This window comes from Pelobates fuscus, chromosome 2, assembly GCF_036172605.1.
Source record: "Pelobates fuscus isolate aPelFus1 chromosome 2, aPelFus1.pri, whole genome shotgun sequence".
NCBI classification, from domain to species: Eukaryota; Metazoa; Chordata; class Amphibia; order Anura; family Pelobatidae; genus Pelobates; species Pelobates fuscus.
Window position 1 is genome coordinate 176,806,486 of NC_086318.1, and position 22,615 is coordinate 176,829,100.

Sequence of the window (22,615 nt, forward strand, 5' to 3'; positions counted from 1 at the left end):
ACAGGTTGGGGAAACATATATATGTATATATAAATATATATAGGTATCCTCGAACAGCAAGCACTAAGCGTCTAGCAGACCCATGCCCGTAAGAGATAACGTATTGAAAGCACCGGAGTAGCCGAGCACGATAGTTCTGAAATACCGTTTTGCATCAATGTAGGAGTATGTAACGCACGATCGAAACGAAGGCGGGAAATAAAGCGCCGGAATACCTGAAGCGGTTAAGGGATCTAAAACATAGTGACTATGCTTGACGGGTCTGGGGTGGTCCGCCCCCCCCCCCCCAGCTTACTAGGAGCGCGAGCGTGAGTGCGTGCGTGCTGGCTGACTAGCTAGTGCCGCGATGCGGCGAAACGATTACACTAGGTTGGTGACGGGTGAGGCCCTGCTAGTTGCCAAGCGGCTTGAGAGGCTCTATCTATGCGTTGGCCTGAGGGGGTAGCATGGCCACTGAATGAGGTGGCGGGGTGACGGCCTCTCGGTGACAGTTAAACATAAGATAGAATGGGAGTGACAGGTGAGGCCCTCTCTATGCCACAAAGCGAGGCGACTAACTATGATTTGGCCCGAGGGGCGTAGTACCTCCGAGTATGAGGATGGGAGTTGGCCTCGCGGGACCACTAACCTATGGCGAAGAAGCCGGGGAGAATAACAACTAGTGGACACCTAGGAACCTAACAGCCAGCAGTTGCTAACTAAGATGGAAGGGTAGTTAGTGAGAGATGACATACTACAGAACGAAACGTGGGTAGCAAAGAGTTGGGATCGTATGGTTTGACCGAAACCGGAGTGCCCGGTGAGCATGTGGGGTCCGGATGGTCGGGACGTGTGAACTAGAATGCATGTATGAACGTATGAATGGCCCTCGGGGCCCGTGGTGCCTGACCGTGGCCACGATTCGAAATGCAATACGAATAGACGTGTATATCATTCGTTTATTTATATGGAAATATATGCAGATCCTGTTCGTAGTATTGGTAAACGCGTACTGCCGTAGCCGAGGCTCGCTTGCCAGAACTGCAATATGAAAGTAGACGCATTTGTCCAGTAACGTATGTGCTTGTCTGCGTAGGAGTACGCCGGGTATCACGCGTAACGCAAATTGCCGCACTGACTGAGGACGAATTAGGGCTGGCACAGACAATGCCTCGTTTGCTGCGTACATACAGCGCTTCAAAGACCCTCACAACGACGAGCAGGTTAAAGAGAGTCAGAATAGCCGTTTATCCAAAAATTCAGCCATAACCAAGCGAGCAGGCAAATATCCGTAACCGCCAATGCGTGTCACTGTATATCTGTATATCAGTGTTTATATTTGCGTATGTGTGCGTACGTGAACGTCAGGGATAATATATTAATATAATTACATAATTATAATAGTAGCAAAAATTTTATTTTTTTTTTTTTTGTATGAAAAACTTGTGAAAGTTCACTTACGAGGGTGTCATACTATAGCCCTCACAAAGCACAGTGGGGTACCATGACCCGCATTGACAGAGGCTATATAATGCGTGATACAGATAGTATGGTAAAACAAAGCAAAAAACTAAAACAAAACTAATTACTACGAAAACAAGATATATATATATATATATATATGATTTCCAGCAAGTCCCATGCCAGGCCGCATCTGCAGCGACCCCCCTCCAAAGCTTATAAGAGCCGCCAACCGCCTAGCACAATCTGGGCCAGATAGCTAAGTTTAGGGACGAAATGAACACACTGTTTAACTAATAAGCCCCCGAATGACCAAACAGTGAAATATGCTGAGTGTTTAAATCTCTTAGTTATGAGGATCGTCAACCTAGTACCACCAATCGTGCTCCCAAAGTGTATGTGGGGGCGAGGTTTGACGTCCCCAGGCCATCTTTAAAATAAAATAAGAGTGGAGAACACTGTACGGGGTTATTCACTAAGGACCAAATGTGTGAAAGATGAGTATTTAAAATAACAACATTGCAACAGAATCTTCAAAACCTTCTACTAAAGGCAGATCTGGTTAAAATAGAATCGGCACATTCCATGTTAGAACACCTAGTGTGTCTACTTTAATATCGCAATTCCTGAGTGCAAAATCCATAGAAAATATCCTGTCTTTATGGTTTTCAAATTAAACCTGGTAGAAGGCAAATTTGATAAATAAAGTCACAATCTTTTTGCAGGCGAACCTACAGAAGTCCAGGGATAGTTACCAACCTGCAGGCAAATAGGTGGAATAATAATTCCATCAAATATTATCACTTTAACATAAATGTAATAAACAACATGCTTTATTCATTTTAAATATTTGGCGTCGGAGAGATGCTGTATGTAGAAGAGAGTTTGAACATTTCTAACGTTTAATCCTATCCCAGCTGCACTTAATCACTGGTCGCGTAAGTGCCGAGTCACATCCTGAACCGGGAGCGCTTTACTCTTAAAGGTTTTAGGATATTAACCCTAAGCTGCCCTCAGTCATACGGTGGGGTGCAAACATTAACCGCAACATGGGTAGTACGAGGCAAACACTTCCCGGAACCACAACGGCTCTCCACAAAAAGGGGATACATGTATATACGTGTACGCCGAACAGTGAATTGAGACGAACTGGCTGAAGAGAGAATTGGATACTGGTGAAAGATATATGCGCACGGAATGTAAGTTAGAATGAAGAGTACTCGAACGGACTTACGGTTTGGATGAACCGACGAATGGTTTCCAAGCGTATGGAAAATATTCACGAAAAACCGGCGGGCTGTGCACGAGCGTTGCGGCAGATGGACGTCAGAGGTCTGTGAAAAACGGAAATGAAAGCGAATTTCCGAAATCGTCGCAGACAGGTGAGTAAGGGGATTTGCTGGGTTTAAATAGCCATAAAATCCCTCCCACAATTTCAGGCATACGCCTTCTATATATCTATACACTGACTTCCCTTTGCAAATTACAGCTCCCTTTAAGATACCTTTAAGACCATCTCTTGCTCTGTATTCCCATCTGTACAAATTCTTCATTTCTTTTCCACTGGCAATGTTTATCATATAGATCTGTATTCCGGACCTGGTAACTCATAGTATGCTGCGTGCAATATTATCTTGTTTTCAAACTGAACGTTATGATCAGAATTTTAACATTCACTTTCAAACATTTACTGTTCTCTGTAGCAAACAATATAAAGCACTTGGATTATTTAAAAAAAAAATAATAATAAAACAAGAAAAACAAGATAATTTTTGGTCCAGGGATTTTATGGGCATGAATACTGTATGACAGATTCTCTGGGAACTCTGCATGCTTCTAAAATGAATTGTACAGTTCATTTGAAGCAATGCAGTTATCAGAGCTTGAAATGAAATATAGAGATTGCTGTGTTGTTTGATTTTTTTCTTTTTTGCTTTTACATATTATTTTTCCAGGGTGTAAAAGGTGAACGTGGCTTTCCAGGTCTATCTGGAGAGAAAGGTGACCAGGTAATATTATTTTACATATTATGTTTTCATATACTTCAGAAAAGCTCTCTGGAAATTAGAGGATAATAGAATGATCAAGAAACATCAGATCTGTGCCATTTCACCGAACATTTTATAAGTCAATGAAAAGCTTAACCTTTCTCTACATTTGAGCTGATGGGCTCAGCCTATCACTGCCATCCAAATATGAATGATATTGATGCAGGAACTTCCCTATTAGTAATAAGATGAGTTTAAATGTTGAGATGCATGGACATAAACACACACACACACTGACACATGATCACATACACACTGACACACACACACACACAGACACATGATCACATACACACACACACACACACACACAGACACACTGACACATGATCACATACACACTGACACACACACACACACAGACACACTGACACATGATCACATACACACCAACACACACACACACACACACAGACACATGATCACATACACACTGACACACACACACAGACACACTGACACATGATCACATACACACTGACACATGCACACACAGACACACTGACACATGATCACATACACACTGACACACACATATACATATATAAATATATACACAAATTGAAACACAACAACATACACATATAAGTCATAATTTACATATTGTTAGCTACCCTCCTGTTTCCATAAAAAGAAAGTCCCTGCTAGGACTAGGGCTCCGCTACATTGTCTTTATAAATTATGAAGTAAAATCAAGACAAATCAAATAGGCTGTAATAAATGTCCAAAGACTTTATTAGTCATATAAGGATAATGTATAACTAAAGTGAGACGGCAATTTATAACTGAACGCAAATCCCAGTGGAAACATATAAAAGAGGGTGGAACACAAGTTAAGTGCAAACCTCAGCAGAAAGCATGTATACAGAAATCATGCAGAGCATCACAAATTATATTTGATGCAAAACTTAAAAAAGAGACTAAAAGTGCAAAGATGGCTTATGCCTACTAAAAGGGCAAAGATATACTGAAGTATATTTTAGTTATTTGGTTCTATGGTGAAACCCATTATTTTTGCTTTTATCATTTTTGTCAAGATATATTTCAGTTAAAATAATACCAATACATTGAATCCCAAAAATAGTTGGAGTTTTGAATGTAAATGCTATTTTTTTTTTATTATTTCTTTATAACTATTTATAATTATCCAAGTCCATTAAAAATATTTGAATAAAGGTTAGAAAAGGGAAGAAATGCAGGTTCATATGGAATATCTGTGTGGACAATTATTTCACTTTCCAGGTTAAGTGATATAAATAGGGACTTGAATGCCATCCAAGTGATTGTACTACGCAAAGTGCAATATAACTCCCTGTACGGTTTAGAACTCTTGGAGTGGGTGGGGTGAAGAACAGTTGTAAATGGGTAAAAGGGTGATCCTCAATTCAGAGTTGTGAGGTGAGTACAGCTTTACTTTGGTGGAGTATATTTCAATTGCAATGTGTCTGTATAAAATAAGATGCCATCTCAGAATGAATTGAAATCAGTTTCAGAATGGTTTTAAGGAACAAGGAATGGTAGTGTTCAATATATATATATTTAAATGCCATCATTTTTATATTGGCAATTCTGCCAAACCAGAAGACCATAATGGAAATTCTGCTTAAATGATTGGCTTTTAATATTTGCTATCAATGTTCCCTGAAAAAGTATGAATCCTATCTATACTCACTTCAAGCACAATGTACCATCCAGATAGGCTGTGGTTAGTAGGTTTAAGTTAAATCAGAGCTGTCACTATTTAGTGTAATGTTCTCTGAAAATAACATTATATAAACACAACATTTAAAAGTGCCTATATATTGTGTAAACCTTTTATTTCATGATATATTCAGTTTTATTTAAAATTTATATTAAAAGCATTTCATTGAGTGTTTGGCATCACAATACATTGCAGTCCAGGCATAGGCAGGGCACACCTTGCATTGGAGAAGTAATATGTGCTGTACCACTATGCTTACTCTATACTACTTGACTGATGCAAAGGCACTCAGTTAAAGGACAGTGCGTGTGTGGATAGTTACATTTAATTTTATTTTTCAGACCACACGAACATATATATATAGTCGACAAGTGAACATCATATTAAAATGTTTGGAAGTACCGTAAATGCTCAGTCTGAAATAATAGCAAACTAAGGGAAGGATGAGGTCAATCATGGACAGCATGCATACGTCTCTGAAAATTACTGTATCATCTGAGTAGAATGTCTACCACCCAAGCTGTCATGTGCCAAAATGTCAAGCTATTTATGCTACAGAATGCTTTCAAATCTATTTCACTTTAATCTACCCCAGGAGGACAAGTGTAAAGAAGCAGACCATCATATCACATTTTATCTGAGTGAATGCAGCTCTGTCGATACATAGCATTTATTTCTTGTAGTACATCTTGAAGTTTAGTTCTGACATTTGTCTAAAGTTAATTTGCAGTCCATTCTGAAATCAAATCAGATTTTCAATACAGTATTTATATGCCAAATATATGATTTATTTGTTTGTTTATTTATAGGGTTATCAAGGTATCCCTGGGCTGCCTGGAGCTGCAGGCCCACCTGGAACTACAGTAAGTTTGAGTACCCCTGTTGAACACAAGCTTAGAATATAGTATTGAACAACACCTTTACTATTGTTTTGAAAATATTCTATATGACTTTTCATGGAGTCCTGGGTATAAACAGTTTCAAATTTCATTTGAATTGAGATGAGAATATGTCGGCATACAGCTTGTTTCTTCTGTTATATTGGGCATAGATAAATCACTTTAATCTGATGAGACGTCCCCTTTTTCAGTCATCATGTCCCCATTCTCTCTTTAGTATTTTATATATAAAAAAAAACTTGGTAGTGTTTGCTTATTGGCAATATTCAAAAGGGTCTATTTGATTTTATTTTAATATCAAGTAGTTAATATGTAATGCTGGAACGTAAGTGTGTAATTGATTTATGTTTTAATTCCTAGGTCTGCTATATAAATTGTTTAAGGGACAGCTTAAGCATCAGAATCATAATGAAGTGATTTTAGAAATACTGGCACTGCTTCCATTTTGCCATTTCTGATAGAATTAGGTTTAATTATTGAATCTATATAACATCCAGCATCAGTATGTAAAGTATGCTGACACTGGACATTGTGTGCATTGAATGCATTTCTGGGAACGGTGCTGGATTGGTGGATCACAGCGATTGTCACACATCGTATCCTTAAAGAAACAATACAGTATTAGGATTACATACATGTATTCCTAATGCTATAGTTCCCTTACACATGTAGGTGTCCCCTATATAGGTGAATCCCCCTATGGTAAGATTTCTTACCTTTTATCCTGCAGCTCTCTGGTCTCTGTGCTGAAGCTCCACCTCCTTGGCTGAGATGATCAAGGTTAATAATCTAAGCCAATCAAATGTTTGCCTATAGGGAAATATTGGGAGGCTAGTGCGCATGCATGGCAAAATTAGTTTAACTTAGCTATTGGGGTGAGAGCACCTCTGGTGGCTGTTAGGAAGACAGCGGCTAGAGGTATGCTAAACCTGCAAGATAAACATTGCTGTTCATGCAAAATGGCAATGTTTTCAGTTGCAGGTTTATAATAACAGGAACATGGCATCCAGACCACTTTCATTGAGAAGCATCTGACTGGATGCATATACTTCATTTTGATATCACCAGAGGTGAATCATAGTACAGTGAGGAGTCTATCTCAGCACTTGAATAAAGGTAGCTTTTATAGCAATTTTAAAGGTTTGCTTGCATGTTGTGTGCATGCTGCGTTAGTGACAGCTTGTCTGTTTTAGCCTAAATTTTTTATTTCAAATTTTAGTTTGATACAATTCACTATTTAGTAAATAATTCTATGTTTTTGTTTTGTTTTGTTTGTTTTTGAATAAGTATAATTTTGTGAGAGCTTGACACATTGTGAAATAGTTGACTATCGTGTGCCCATTATTATTTATTATTAAAGATTGCAATTTGGATGAAGTCATTAGGCAGACATTTCTAGATTGCACAATACAGATAACATCAATCCAATTGAGCTGCATTGAGCGTCTCTATGTGTGAGATTATGATATGCGGCATGGAATTTAAATACTGTTAGATTTCTTAATCGTTTCAAATGCTTATTGTTAGACAGGAGTCTTTGCATTTCACCTATGACCTCAAATTCCCAGCATTGGCATTATCTCTCTAAATATATGAACATACATGTGATTGGAAAAGACATGTGAGTGACTGTCATTTCTGACCATGTTTAAGCTTGTCTGTATTTAAGTCAAGAAACAAAGTGAGTTTTGAAATGCAGTCTTTGATAATTGTAGGACATAGCATAAGACACTTTTGAACAGCTCTGCATGAATTTCTGGTGGAACTATTTATTTCAAGGGTGTATGAAAATCAAATGCAAACCAAATGATCAATGGTTTCTGATAATTAACTTGGCACTTTACTGAACAATGTTCGCGTTATGTTATTAAAGCAAATACTAATTAATTTCTTCTTTAATGTGTTTAATTCAAACGATAGTAGAACTGTGATAAATCAGATATTTGAATGCAATATGGCTTTCTTTGTCTTTATGTTCTTTCCGTTCAAGACCTCAATTTAGGAAGGTTCCGATGGTGTGGTAACATTTAAACAATAAAATTATTAAATGTCTAGTACATTGAAGCCAGCATGTGCAATTATTTTATGGATACGCTTTCTCTCGCATAATTATACTTGGTAGTGCTTGCCCGTTTTCTTGGCAATTAACAGGTAGAATGTAGTCGTATAGTCGTAAAGATGGCCTGAGAAGAGAGATTAAGGGTGCAGTTGAAGCTTAACTCAGATTTCATGCTCCCTCAGATAGGCGCCATGGGTGGAATTCCAAATCGCAAACCAAATGCATCGAGTGATGCATAAACATGGTTTTTGATTTGTACCTCTGGTGTCAAAAAAAGGGATGACTGATGGGAAAAAGATCAAGTGAGAAATGGCAAGTAGAGGGAAAAAATTGGAGGAGGGAGTAAAAAAGATATCTGTATTCATATATAATTTATTTCTAATTCATTTAATAAATATACTACATATATAGTTGTTGTTGTTGTTGTTGTTGTTTTTTTACTGCTGCTTCTGTTTTACCCTATATTAGTTACTTTTTCCTCACTTGATCTATAAACTAACAGGTTGTAAAATGCTCTTATCGGTGTGTTGTAAAATATACACATAATATTTATAGTATGTATATATTTTGTGGTATACTAATTGGCACATTTTCCCCTTTCCGGTTTATTTGATTAGTTTTCTGAATACGTTTTTGTTACTAAAATTCTGTCTTCTGTTTTCATTGGAGGTAAATCTAAAAACAGCTTGCATATCCAGGAGATCTCTTGTCTGCAGCTTCTGCAGCTGTTGAAGAATATAATATAATAAAGCCATTTTTACCCCATAATATGCTACATACACATGATCTAGGGTTATAAAAATCCTGTATCCATGTGTTGTTATTATTTCCATAAAGCAGAGGTATCGATCAAATTGCTTTGAACATGTTTGCAAGTAAATATTAAATAAGAGAAAATACATACCTCCAGGAGAATCTAATGGTGTGCACCTAATGGAGTTTTCAGGAATATAATAATATATCATGTATGTACTGTAAGTCAGGGTTACTGAGCTGTGTGTAGTTTATGGGAGTTGTAATCTCTGTATCAGCACATGAAGATTCTAAACTAGGTCATAGTGAGAGATAATCAGGACAAATTAGTTTATATGAATAGGCTTCTTCTAGATGTCAATTTAAAATAATCAGCAAAACAACAACATAACTGGGACTATATAAACAACATTTAAATCACCCTCATTAAGTATATATAAAGCAGTATATTATTACCATAAGTGATATTATATAAATGTTAAGTGAGAGTGTCTATGCATTTGCCATGGCTAACAGAAATCATGGCTTTATAACCACGATAATTAAAATTATTTCCTATAGACACATCAGTGTTGTTTTCCATGCTTTTGTTCAATTTATTCCACTTAGCATAAGTCATTGCTAAAACTGTTTTCTGCTGTTAGTTGACAGTACATATCCTTAAGTCTTTAGACATATTTATGCTAAATAAAAATGATAATGATATGCACATTTTAATTTAAGCAGCAACGCGAACCTTTCACTATATCAACACATAACAGGTAGGGTCTTCTCATTTGATCTGCCAAGGTGAAAAAGCTACCACAAACAGCACTGTACACTCTCAATCTGTGAGGCTTATCAGTAGCATGCAGCTGTTTTATCAGTCAGAAAGGGAAGATGCTTCTTGGGAGACTTAATTGGGTTAGGCTGACCTCAAAAAGTACAACTTCTCAAAACAAATTGGTTGTGCAAAGCTTTTTATTGTTGTTTACAAACCCAATTTATTTGTTTTTTTTTACAGGGGCCGGTTGGGAGACCTGGACATCCAGGAACGGCTGGGCCCAGAGGAGAAAAGGTAGAAATAAATAATTGCCTGTTTTTACACATACTAGCTTGAACAGAACATACTTCTGTTATGTCAGTTATATAGCCTAACATTGGGTTTAGTGGTACGTTTATTGTGGATGATCTGCTTTTTTAAAAATAGTTTATAGAAAAAAAATTGTAAAATATAAAGCTTGAACATTGTTGAAGTTATTTTAATCCATTTATTATATTTTTAAGTCTTCTATTTGGCAACAGATTATGGAAACCCATCATGTATATTGCCTTCCATAAAAGGTCACCATGACCTTAGTTTTGTAAGACCCTTGGCAGCCAGTATGATTTGCTAGCAGTTTAAGGATGATGAAAAGATCTTTGACTTCACACCAGTTAAAATGGTTTTATAAAAATAGAGTATGCATGTATAGAGGAAGAAAAAAATATACAAGTGTGACTCTAATTAAAGGGACACTCTTAATACCACAACCACTACAGTTCATTTTAGTGGTTATGCAGCTGTAAGTCTTAAAGTGGCATCCCCTCATTTCCCATCAAGCCATTTTCAAGTGATTTCACAAAAACTGGTACTCTCCCTGGCACCCAAATCCAGAGTTGGATAGGTTTGAACACATAATATGAAGTGTAACTTCTTCATTATCTAGAAACTGCCAGTGAGCCAGACTTTGTGCATCATAGACAGTCATGAGTTGTGTCAAATGTTTTGTAAATGGTTTGTCAGAAAACCAAAGGGCAGCAAACAAAGCCTAATTGTACCATAACCAATACAATGAGTTTTAGTGGGTATTGTGCATATATTGTCTTTTTATGGTTTTTTATATACCATAAAGAATACAATGAGTTTTAGTGGTTATTCTGCATAGATTGTCTTTTTATAGTTTTTATATGGGTGAATTATTATAGTGGTTAAAGGGACACTATAGTCACCCAGACCACTTCATCTCATTGAAGTGGTCTGGATTGCAGGACTAAGACCGCTATAGTGGCTGTCAATCAGACAGCCATTAGATGTACTTCCTGCTTGCTTACTGACTTTAGGTTGCCTAACTGATGCTGGATGTCCTCATGGTCTCCATGAGAACATCCATTGTCAGTGAAATTTCCATAGAAAATAATTAAAGCAATACTTTCCTATGTGGAGGGCCTAATGTACTTGCTGGGCATGTGCATTAGCCCTATACCACGTCAGAGGAGGTGGAGCATCAACCCATCTCCGAAGGACATCGGCGCTTAAATTGGGTACGTGACTAAAGGGTTTTTATGCTTTAGCCAACAGAGGGGGAGTAGGTGCAAGGGAGGGAAGAACCAGAGGACACTATAATGTTAGAAATACAGATTTGTGCTTTTCAAATATTTTTTTCAAAATTTTGTAAAAACAAATGATATATATATTATATATATATATATATAATAAACAATACACAAGATCCAGCGCACTCTCCTATCTACTAAACAGCAACTTCAATGTTGACAGATTTTATTAGTTTTTAAAAGTTTTTTTTTAAAAACACCTAATCTAGGCAAAAAATAATAATGGGGATTTAGTTACATTATATGATCATACATTGCATAAGCCTGCCAAAACGTCAATGTACCCCATCTTTGGCAGGTCCTACTCTCACAGTCTAATGTCTGATCTTATGAGATTAACCCACTTACTTGGGAAAAAATTCCATCTGAGGCTCTCTGCAGTACAAGGCTAAATAGGGACCTGAGATGAGGGAGGGGTGCAAAACCAAGGAGTTGGCTAGACTCCCAAATATATATATATATATATATATATGTATGTATGTATATCATGAATACATTTTTATTTCAAAATTTTAAATCATTTGTAAAGCTCTCCAAAAATTTTAAATTGAGTCCCAATTGCTATAAAGTGCCTTCTTATTGTACCCACATGCATTATTTAGGCTAGTTGTTTATTATAACAATATAAAGACATAGTCACTGACATCAAATCTATAGACGCTAGATTGGAGAGTGTGGAGAATTGATAAACAAATTATAAATTTTAGACCAAAAAAGAATAACATGAAAAAATTAGCTTTAGCAATTTTTCCAGCTCAGCTATTTGTAATTAACACTTGTTTACAATTTAATAAACCTAAAATGAACATAATGCACATAGGACATCTTGCTTATTTATTAAGTAAAATATAAGCTATCAGATTTGTATAAAGTATATGGTTTCAGAGAAACTAGCTATTCAGTATTTGGAAAAATTTTACATGAAGTGTGTAAAACAATAAATGCTTGTTAAGCTAACTAATCACTCCCTTCTTTTCCGTAGTTCTTAAGTGGAAATAATTGAGCAGAATTTTTAATTTCTTATGTAATGACAGGGTAATGAAGGCTCTCCTGGCAGACCTGGTCCTCCTGGCCCCCCTGTGAGTAACTTTAATTTTCTAATAAAATGGTTAATTGAATATTTATCATGCTGTGATTTGCATTCAGTATGCTAAGACCCCATAAACTAGTAATATGGGGTATTTTTCTTGCCAAGGTATGTTTCACAAATGCCTTTTGTATTTTTTATATTGTTAAAGTGTATATAAGTTTAGCAATTAGCACAAAACCATGCAGCGGGGAGACAAGATGGCAGACCTTTAAATGAGGACAGGAGTTCCCATAATGCAATGCTCAAGTAATCCCACAATGCAAGAGGTATCTTGTACCAGGGCATATTGTGAGATTGTGCCCTTTGAGGTCTGGTGTCTGATAAACATGAAATGTGTCCTTTGAAGACCCTTAATTTTTTTTTTGGAGTCTAAGAGTTGTAAATGTATTGATTAAGAATCAGATCTGCTCAGGAGTTGCAGAGTAAGTGTCTACCGCTAACCGTTTTATATTGTGGCTTTGAGCATAGAAGACCCTAGCAAATTGAAGATTGTCACGTAATGATAAAATCTCTTAGGGGAAGTTACTATTTACGACCAACATATAGCAAAATGTTATGGTCTATGGAACTTTATATTCTACACATACTAGTTGCCAATTTGTGATACAGTTTCCTTCTATAATTGGGCCTCTGAGAAAAAAAAAATTGCCTAGTAAACTTCAATATTTCCGGTTCACAGATCAATGTACACTGTATGAGTTGCAAAATAACTCTACTTTCCTTACTATCACTTTTATCTTCTATTCTTATTTCCATATATTATCTTGTTGATGCTCTGTTTAATAAAGATATTGCAGTGCCCATTGTTATCTATAGTACCCAGCGTTATCCGTCTTACCTACAGTCTGAAAGGAAGTTTAGCAACAGGAGAAATTTACTTGCAGACAAAATAAACTCAATTGCATGAGCTTTATTTATGCAATGTTTCGTAGGTTTCAGTCGTATTGGTTGATTATGCAATACATTTTTTTTGGAGTCTTCCATTTTCAAACTGTAAAAAAATGCATTCCAAGTTGCTTTCTTAAAGTAGGCTTGTTTCAAGCTGTGCTCAGATCTTATCTTCTTTGTATTTCTAAAGTAAAGAGGCAATTGTTTGTGCACATTACATCAAGCATCGTTTTATGTATCAATTTACAATAGATAAAAGCAAAAGTTATTTGCATTAATACGGCAAAATATGTCTTACAAAGCAAAATCGCTTTTAACAGTGTACCACCTCTACCCTGCTGCGTTCTAATGCTGTAATCTATCTGGTGTGCTCTACGAGTTACTGTCTTTTAGCATTATTATGAGCACTGATGTGGAGGGATAGCAAAAGTCTCTGTTTTATTTATTGGTATGCACTAAATAATTAATTTTATTATATATTGGATTTATCTCAATGAACCTACACATTATTTCTTGAATTATAAATGTATTACCTTTTCATTTGCACTAAAAATGTACCTTTTATACTTTTGTGATCCCTTATTTATACCATGCTCTTTATTTACATATGTGTTTCTCTAGCCTTAGTCCATCACCTGTTCTCAGATTGGAAACTTTTAGACATATGTTTATTGTGTTTTACATTTATTCATAGGCATGCGCAACCTATTGCATTAGGGTGTGCACCCTAAAGCACAAACACACGCCGCATATATATATATATATACACATACATACATACACATACACACATATACATATACTGCTGTTTGTGAGGGTGCTGTGTGTGTGTGTGTGAGGGTGCTGTTAGTGTGATGTGTGTGTGAGGGTGCTGGTAGTGTGCTATGTGGGTGAGGGTGCTGGTAGTGTGCTGTGTGTGAGGGTGCTGTTTGTGTGCTGTGTGTGAGGGTGCTGGTAGTGTGCCTTGTGTGAGGGTGTTTGCGTATGTGTGTTAGGGTCCTATTAGTGTGCTGTGTGTGTGAGGATGCTGTTTGTGTGATGTGTGTGTGTGAGGGTGCTGTTTGTGTCATGTATTTGTGAGGGTGCTGGTAGTGTGCTGTGTGTGAGTGTGCTGTTTGAGTGAGGGTGCTGTGTGTGTTTGTGAGGGTGCAGTTAGTGTGCTGTGTGTGAGGGTGTTGTGTGTATGTAAGGGTGCTGTGTGTGTGTTTGTAAGGGTGCTGTGTGTGTGTGTGTTTGTGAGGGTGCTGTGTGTGTTTGTGAGGGTGCTGAATGTATGTGGGTGCTGTTTGTGTGCTGTGCGTGTGATGGTGTTGTGTGTATGTAAGGGTGCTGTGTGTGTTTGTGAGGGTGCTGTGTGTGTTTGTGAGGGTGCTGTATGTGTGTGGGTGCTGTTTGTGTGCTGTGTGTGTGATGGTGCTGTGTGTGCGTGCTGTTTGTTTTAGGGTGCTGTATGTGTGTAGGTGCTGTGTGTGTGTGTGCTGTATGTGTGTGTGTGCTGTATGTTTGGAGGGATTGTGAAGGTGGGGGCAGATTAGTAAATAACCCCCCTCCCTTCTTACCTTATGTAGGGAGGGGGGAATCCTTGCTGCCATGTGCCATCCCTTGTGGTCCAAGGGAGAGTGAACTCTAGCCCGGGGGCTAGAGTTCACTCTCGCGAGATCTGAGCATTGCCGCGGCAACGCTCAGATCTCGCGAGAGGAACCTGGCGGAGCTTCTGTCTAGAGCTCCCTGGGTCCTCTCCTGCCTCCCTCCATGCTGCTGTGGGCTGGTGAGTTGATCTTTGATCTCCCCGCCGGCCCATGGAGGCTTAGAGCAGAGCCGGCACTCAGATAGCACCAGCTCTGCATGAGCCAGCAGGGGAGATCCGGAGATCTCCCCTGCCGGCAGGGGTCAAGTCCGGGGGAATAAAGTGTGGGAACTCTCCCAAGATTCCCACTCCCCCCAAAAAATAATATACACTTTTGTGTATATATATATATATATATATATATATATATATATATACGCGTACACACACATACACTCACAAACACTTACAGACACACACACATACATTCACAGACACACATACACACACACTTACAGGCACACACACATACATTCACAGACACACACAGACACTTACAGACACACTCACAAACACACACAAACTTACAGACACACACACACATACAGACACACACACATTCACAGACACACACACACACAAATTATTTTTTTTTAATAAAAAAATGTCCACCCAGCATCCCTACCTGGAGAGCTGGTGTGGACTTGTCCCTGGGGTCCAGTGGGTCGGGTGCCTGTCTCCATCTCAGCCGCGGTGAGGGAGCTATGTGCTCTCTGTTCCCTCTCGCTGCACGGGCTGTCTGCTGTAGCTGGGAGCTGGAATATGATGTCATCATCAAACGGCGCGGCGAGAGGGAGCAGACAGCACACAGCTCCCTCGCCGCAGCTGAGATGGAGGCATGCGCCCGACCGGCGCCCGACAGGGGGGGGGGTGATCATCACCTCTTGCTCCCCCCCCCCATGACAGGGAGAACACGGGGGGAGGAGGAGGGCATTTGGGGGCGGCAGAATGCCTGCAGGAACAGTGGGAACGGCGTTCCTACGCGTTCCTGCAGGACTCACAGGCGTGCCGCAGGGATTAGTGCGCACGCCCAGTGTGCACGCCATTTATTTTCCTTTGTATTGCTGCCTTTACCAGTCTTACTACTCTCTTCTGTATGTTTGTGTTCTTGATTGCTTTGTGTTGCTTACATTTTGTAACAGTGCCATGTTCTAGCATGACCGCAATATCTCACCTTTCCTACTTCCTGATAAAACAAATCTGCTGGTTGCACAAACTTTCAAGCTCCATAATTTTGGTAATTTAGATATTAATATTTGCATCACTTCTATTAGTTCCTGAATTGCATAAATCTGTCTACAAAAGGCCATTACAGAATATTATTGAATCTATAATATTGTAACAGTACAATGGTATGAAGTTGGTGAGGTATATTGGTACATTCTAAAAAACATGAGATGGTTTAACTTGTACAATGACTTGAGTAGAGAGAACTGAAGTGTAAGGGAATCACTCTACTTTTGTAAGCTTCTTTTTATTAAAAGGACACGATAGCCACCAGAACAACTACAGCTTAATGTGTTTTGTATGGTGTCTTTATTCTGTCCCTGCATGCATTTTAATGCAAACATTAGTTTACATTAGTGCCTAGGGACACCTCCCGTGAGGTTAGTGTTGCATAATGGCCAGCATCTCCACGCTCTGCATGGAGATGCTGAATGTGCCCCATAGAGATGCATTGATTCAATGCATCTCTATAAAGAGATGCTGATTGGCACAGTGCTGAGTTTTGCCACACATGAGCGATAGGCTCCCAATGCTTTCCTATGGAAAAGCATTGGATTGGCTGAGATCATCAGGTCTGAAGATCTCGACCAAGGAAGCGGAGCGCGTGTTAAGCGACAGACCCTCGCAAAACTCACCTTTTAACCAGAGGTAAGGGGACCAGATGTCTAAAATGATATTTTAGAAGACATTTTAATTCCTGATACTATACAGTTCCTTTAACTATAACTTGACTGCCCCATGTATTCTAGAATTGTCAATGATTCACTCTGCCTTAACTATTAGTCATAATTCATACTAGGAAATTATTGCAAATGCATTTTAAAACTAAATACCCCTGTAGAATGGTAACATATGAGTTATCCCCTGCTTCAACACATTTCTTTTACATACAGAAATGTTTATAGTGTTATACTTAAGTTAACTAAGTTTGTATGACAACTTTTCTATTTTCAGCTTATTTTCTAGAGTTCCTAGTAAATGGCGTATTGTTCCATTTAGAAAGAAATACTGGTAGCTGCCATTGTTCTTATTCTAATTTACAGCACAATGAGGTTCCAGACTGCAGATTTCGGTTAGAAAATGTAGACACAGAGGGAGGATTTACAATGGGCCACTCTCCACAAAACATCTAATTGATGCCTTAACTTCACTTCACTTCACTCATCTTTCACCTTCCCATTCATGAATTATCGTGATTGTGTGCATTATTTCTACAACACATGTATCATGACTGTACGGAACCTTTCTTGTTGCATCAGATTGCTATGTGGACTGCCACTTAAAGTTTTCAAACTACCGGTCTATATAAGCAGAATGGTAGAGTTAGTGTCAGATCCTTGTGGCCTTTTGTCTGTTTCGTTCAAATGATACTTTAAAAGTCAACATTAAGAAGAAAATAGTTTTAGGAAATAGATATCAAGGAAGAAAATCACCACTTATTAATTGTAAAATGTTGTTTGATATCCTTATTTAGAAGATAAGTGCTAAATCGAATGCTTAGATAATGGGTCAATCGACTAAATAATAAGCCTGCTTTTAAAAGATACTAACCGCTGACATTAGCTTCCAGAGAGAGATAAAGCTGGGGGCAACAGAGAAAGTCTAAATAGCATTATGTAACTCTTACATATCCTGATGAGAATTTGCTAGGTCATAGTGAGAAATGGTCATAAAAAAAAAAAAAAATTAAGAAAACGACTAAAAGATTAAAAAAAAAAAACATTGTTAAAAAAAAAGCTCTGCCCTTTTATAACACTTTTTTTTCAAAATCAAAATAAGCATAACAGCCGGTGTTTTATAACTTGCATTTTGTTAATTCTTCAATTAAATATGTGCTTTGTTCATACGTAATTATTCTCTCCTCCATACTAAGTCCTCCCAACTTGTGCATTCTCTTCACATCTCACGGTGCACATTAAATTTATGCTGGACGTGTAGCAAGAAGAAAAGGCGAGCATCTCAGAGGATCTGAGTGGTGTATGGGCTTTTATCACTGTGTTCAAAAGAATAAAGCAAGCTCCAAACTTTAACATGAAGTTCAATATAGATTATCTTGTAGATTTTTGTCAGCTGGCATGGCGGTGTAAAACAATTCAAGGCTGTAGGATAATTCTTCATAATGTTCCTGTGCACACACACAATTCCTATCTCATGTTAATGAAATCTATATTCAGCCATTATTCATGCTCAACTACCACTCGAACACAGAGAAAAAATGTGTGTGATCAGTGACAGTTTTTTTTTTTTTTCTTAATGTAATATACTGCCTGGAATGAATATTAGACTTATTAAGGCATCAGGATAAACATCAATGAACGGAATAAATATTAAAATTAATGACAGTTCAGTGCCTTGGGTGCTCTTTCTAACGATTTAACCAGTTTGTAAAATCACCATCACACTAAATAAGTAGTGATTTGTTTCCACGAGATAAAGCATTCTAAGTGGAGCAATTCTTTATCTGCTCTAATGAACACGCTGCAGTTATTTAGCAGTAGCAAGCAACTCTAGTTTAGTTCTCATCCCACCTCCTGACACTACCATGATGTGCTATCAGGCTACCTAGACAGATTCACAATAATGCTAAACAAATCTGCCTGACCCTGTAAGTTTTTTTCAGCTATCTGAAAGTTGCAAGCTACTTCTACATCTTTTACAGCCTGTCGAAAAATTCTAGAGATGTTATTATGCCACATATAAGCTTTGGGGATGGGGGTCAAGGTCAGTTATAAGGATAGTAAATAATAGAAGGAGAGGCTGGGTGCAGGTCTTAAATGTAGGCAGATTTATTGGATGAAAATCAGCATCCAATGTTCAGCCTTATAACAGACCCTTTATCAAACTCATAATAAAGTATCTGATAGGAGCTAAAACTTTGCTGCTGTACATCTAATAAATCTGCTTGCACTTTAGTCCCCTGCCCAGTCTTTCCTACAATTATTTGCTGATTCTAGAGTTTGGCCATTTCCGAACTGGACAGTCCCTTTTTGAATATTTGCCTTCCCAACTGTTCCTTGTATGAGAATTATATGGATAGTGTAACAGATTATTTGGAATTAGCGTGTATTGTTATATATTGTCGATAACTGCACTTGCACTCAGATGCAATACTCAATCCCAGCAAATACCTGATGCAATGGAGCAGGACAAGCAATCCCACAACGATCAGGCAGTCAAAAATGAAATCTCCAGGTACTCAAAGTGTTCAAGCCGCAGGCAGATTTATTGGTTCAAAAGCGTAAGAGCAGCAACGTTTCAACCTGCTAAGAGGTCTTTGTCAAGCTAGCTGCGGCTTGAACACCTTGAGTGCCTGGAGATTTTATTTTTGACTGCCTGATCGTTGTAATCCTTAATGGAGCTGCCCCAAACTATAGTCAGTTAAGTATATACAGAACAAAAAGAGAGTTCACAAGTGTATGCAGGGAGATGTCAAATAATGTCAGCAGTCATAAGGACTCTGGTAACATGCCTTGGAAGGTAAGTCCTGCTTCAGCCGACTCCAGTACTCAGGAACCCGCCACGGCGGTTAAGCTGTGTTGCGATCAGACCCCAATATGCAGGTATTCGCAGTCGGTGCTGGCAGCCTTTTGCTGTCAGTATTTTCATGGGACACCCGGTTCCCTGTGTGATCTCAGGTACTTGCCGATAAAGGCAGCCGGTTACAGGTCGTACAGCCAAATCTGTGGCATCGGGGTCTAACTGCCTTTCTCTTCATCTGTGGACTGGCTTGTGCAGGTGGGAGAGGTTGCTTGCTCCTCTGCTTTGTTCCCGCTCTCTTCACTCTCACTGCCACAAGCCTCTGCTGGGTGCGTGGAGGTGATTGCTTAGGTGGGTGAACATTTGCTTTTTGCCTGATAGTTTGTTGTAGTATGACTCCGTGCCCACAGTTGGCTCGCTCGGCACCATTCCTTGTGCCTGTCACAGCCAGGTTGCCCTCTAGAAGCGGACCGGGATCACCCCCACCGGTCCAATGGGGGGGGGGGGGAGGTAGGAGACTAGTGGGTCTGCCCTGCAGATGCAAAGGAGAGAAGAGCGGCCGCCTCTCCCCAGCTCCGCCACCTGCAGGCCGCAGTAAACCACCTCGGGCTCCTGATATCAATAGTACCCAGGAAAGGTGTCACAATGCTTGCCAGGGCCTCCCTGATATGGGTAGCGCTGTTTGTCATTGGTTCCCCCTTGGGTTCAGGGATTATTCCCAGGAAATCGACTGATTCTCATGAGCCCCTCTAACATGCGTCAATTCAGTTTGCAAGTCAGGCTCCGCCCCCCCCCAGTTCAGATAATTTGAGATTAATGTAAAGATTACAAATAAAGAGGAGAAATAGATGAAAAGGATAGAGCATATAAGAACAATTGACCGGGAGCTAAGGGGCCCGCTGTGGGATAGAAAAGTGTGTAAGTCTACATTTTTTTTTTTTTTTTCACACCTGTAAAATGCAAATGTTAATAAACATAATTATAAAAATCCTGGGAAGTGACACTCTCTCTATAAGAGTTATATTATGTGTATTGTATATATTAAGGTCAATGCATGTTATTTGTAATTTATGTTTTCTTGTATAAAACTGGGCTACGGGACTACTATTATGATGACCCTTCTTGAAAACGGAGCACTGTAATATAATAGAAACTTACGAAGACGAGTTGCATTTCAAACATCATCCATTCTGCTTATCTACATGTTCACACTCTTTTCTTCCCTATGCTAAAATTGTTTCTAAAAATAATTCAGACAGAAGGGGAGACTAATAACATATAGGTTTTGGTTGACTATAGATAAAAAAGCAAAAAAATGTCTACTGAATTTGCGAGCCATTCTTAACTATTGCATCTGACGCGCAATGTCCTGACATATTCTTTAAATTATTTCATTTATGAATCTTCTGTCAGAAGTAGGAAATCCATTGTTGGAGTCAGTTGTACAAAATATTTATTCCTAAATTTAAGATACCAAAATATAGTTGGCTAAAAAAATTTTTTTTATCCAAAGTCAATTTGTTCCTGTAGCTATAACAGTATAAATCAAAGCTTAGCTCCTTGTTCTGGTTCTGCCGTGGCAGTGTGCCAATGCCTAAAAGAAACACCAGTCATCCGGAGACTTACGTGATATGCATAACAGAAGAACATTAAGAGATTAGGAAATAATGCGAACCTTAAACTCCAACTCAAGCTACATACAAGATCCAGCGCACTCACTCATTCACTAAACAGCAATTTCAAGTCTCACAGAATGTAATAGGTTTTTTAGTTTTTTTTAACAACATCTCACCTAGCAAAAGATAATGGGGGGTTTAGTTTCAGTATATAATCATACATTGCATAAGCCTACCACAACGTCAATGTACCTCATTCTTGATAGGTCCTATCCTAGCAAATTAATGCCTGCTATATTTGAGATTAATCCACTTAGTTGGGAAAAACTTGCTTCTGGGGTTTTATGCAGGGCAAGGACACTGGAATGAGGCACTTGTGACAGGGAGAGGTGCAGAATGCAGGAGTTGTCCTGGATTCTAAAATATTTATACATATATGAAATCAAAAGTGTGCACTCACCTGAACATGCATTATTGTAAGGGTGCTGCTGGGGCCAATTCATACAACATACAAGATCCAGTGCATTCCACTCTATTCAGGGCAAGGCTAAATAGTGCCCTGGAATGAGGCACCTGTAACTATGCAGAGAGTGGCACTGTGGGAAATATTGTTTTAGATGAATGTGACTATATGTTGTATTTGCTTACCTCCACATATACTTCTGCCATTTTGAATGTTTCACCACATGGCAGATGAAGTTAATATGTTGAGAGGCAATAACCCCTCTATATAAATAATGGCACAATGTCTTGTTTACAAATTATACTCTTGTGCCTTTTATGAATGAAAGACTGGAAACAATATTCTTTGGAAACATACCCACCTAGATAAATGTCAGAGCAGTGACATAATTAGAAAAATAATATAGAAAATTGACCATACCTGTATAATTGTAAAACAATTTGTCCATTGGCTGTGCATCACACTGCATGTAATTATTGTGAAATTCACTTTCAATCTAATATGCCAAATGCTTCAATGTATCATATATATCTCTATCCTAATATTTAATGTTATTTTTCCAAAGGGTATGCCCATTACTGAAAGAAATGGAATGGGAAGCCTTTATAAATTACAGGTATTTTATTATAGTTAATAATGTTGAAAGACTAAATAGTATTGGGCACATCATATGAATAAAGAATATACATATCTTTTAGGGAGCAGCTAACTACCCTGGACCTCCTGGACCTCCGGTAAGTAAATATTATTGACAATTACTGTGTAGGTATGCAAGCCACACTATGCCTGTATGGGTAAAAAAGATCATGTTGATATGGGTGGTAATTACGTCTATGCCAATATTTATAGACAAAAAAGGAAGAGTTTAACGAGGAAGCTGATGATAACCTACTTTTTATTCTAGGCTCTATGAAATATTCCTCATTTAAATAATATGTACCGTAATTGAATTGTGGGTTGTTGCTGTTTTG

General features: G+C 38.4%; 1 protein-coding gene across 1 annotated transcript in view; it reads left to right on the forward strand.

The window, feature by feature from the left end:
- The window catches only part of LOC134586240 (collagen alpha-1(XIX) chain-like), a 209,227-nt gene that overhangs the window by 58,479 nt on the left and 128,133 nt on the right, over positions 1–22,615 (forward strand). The window contains exons 14-19 of the mRNA XM_063441733.1: positions 3,396–3,449; positions 6,000–6,053; positions 9,905–9,958; positions 12,291–12,335; positions 22,210–22,260; positions 22,343–22,378. Of these exons, the coding sequence (XP_063297803.1) occupies positions 3,396–3,449; positions 6,000–6,053; positions 9,905–9,958; positions 12,291–12,335; positions 22,210–22,260; positions 22,343–22,378 (294 nt within the window). The remainder of the gene's footprint in view (positions 1–3,395; positions 3,450–5,999; positions 6,054–9,904; positions 9,959–12,290; positions 12,336–22,209; positions 22,261–22,342; positions 22,379–22,615) is intronic.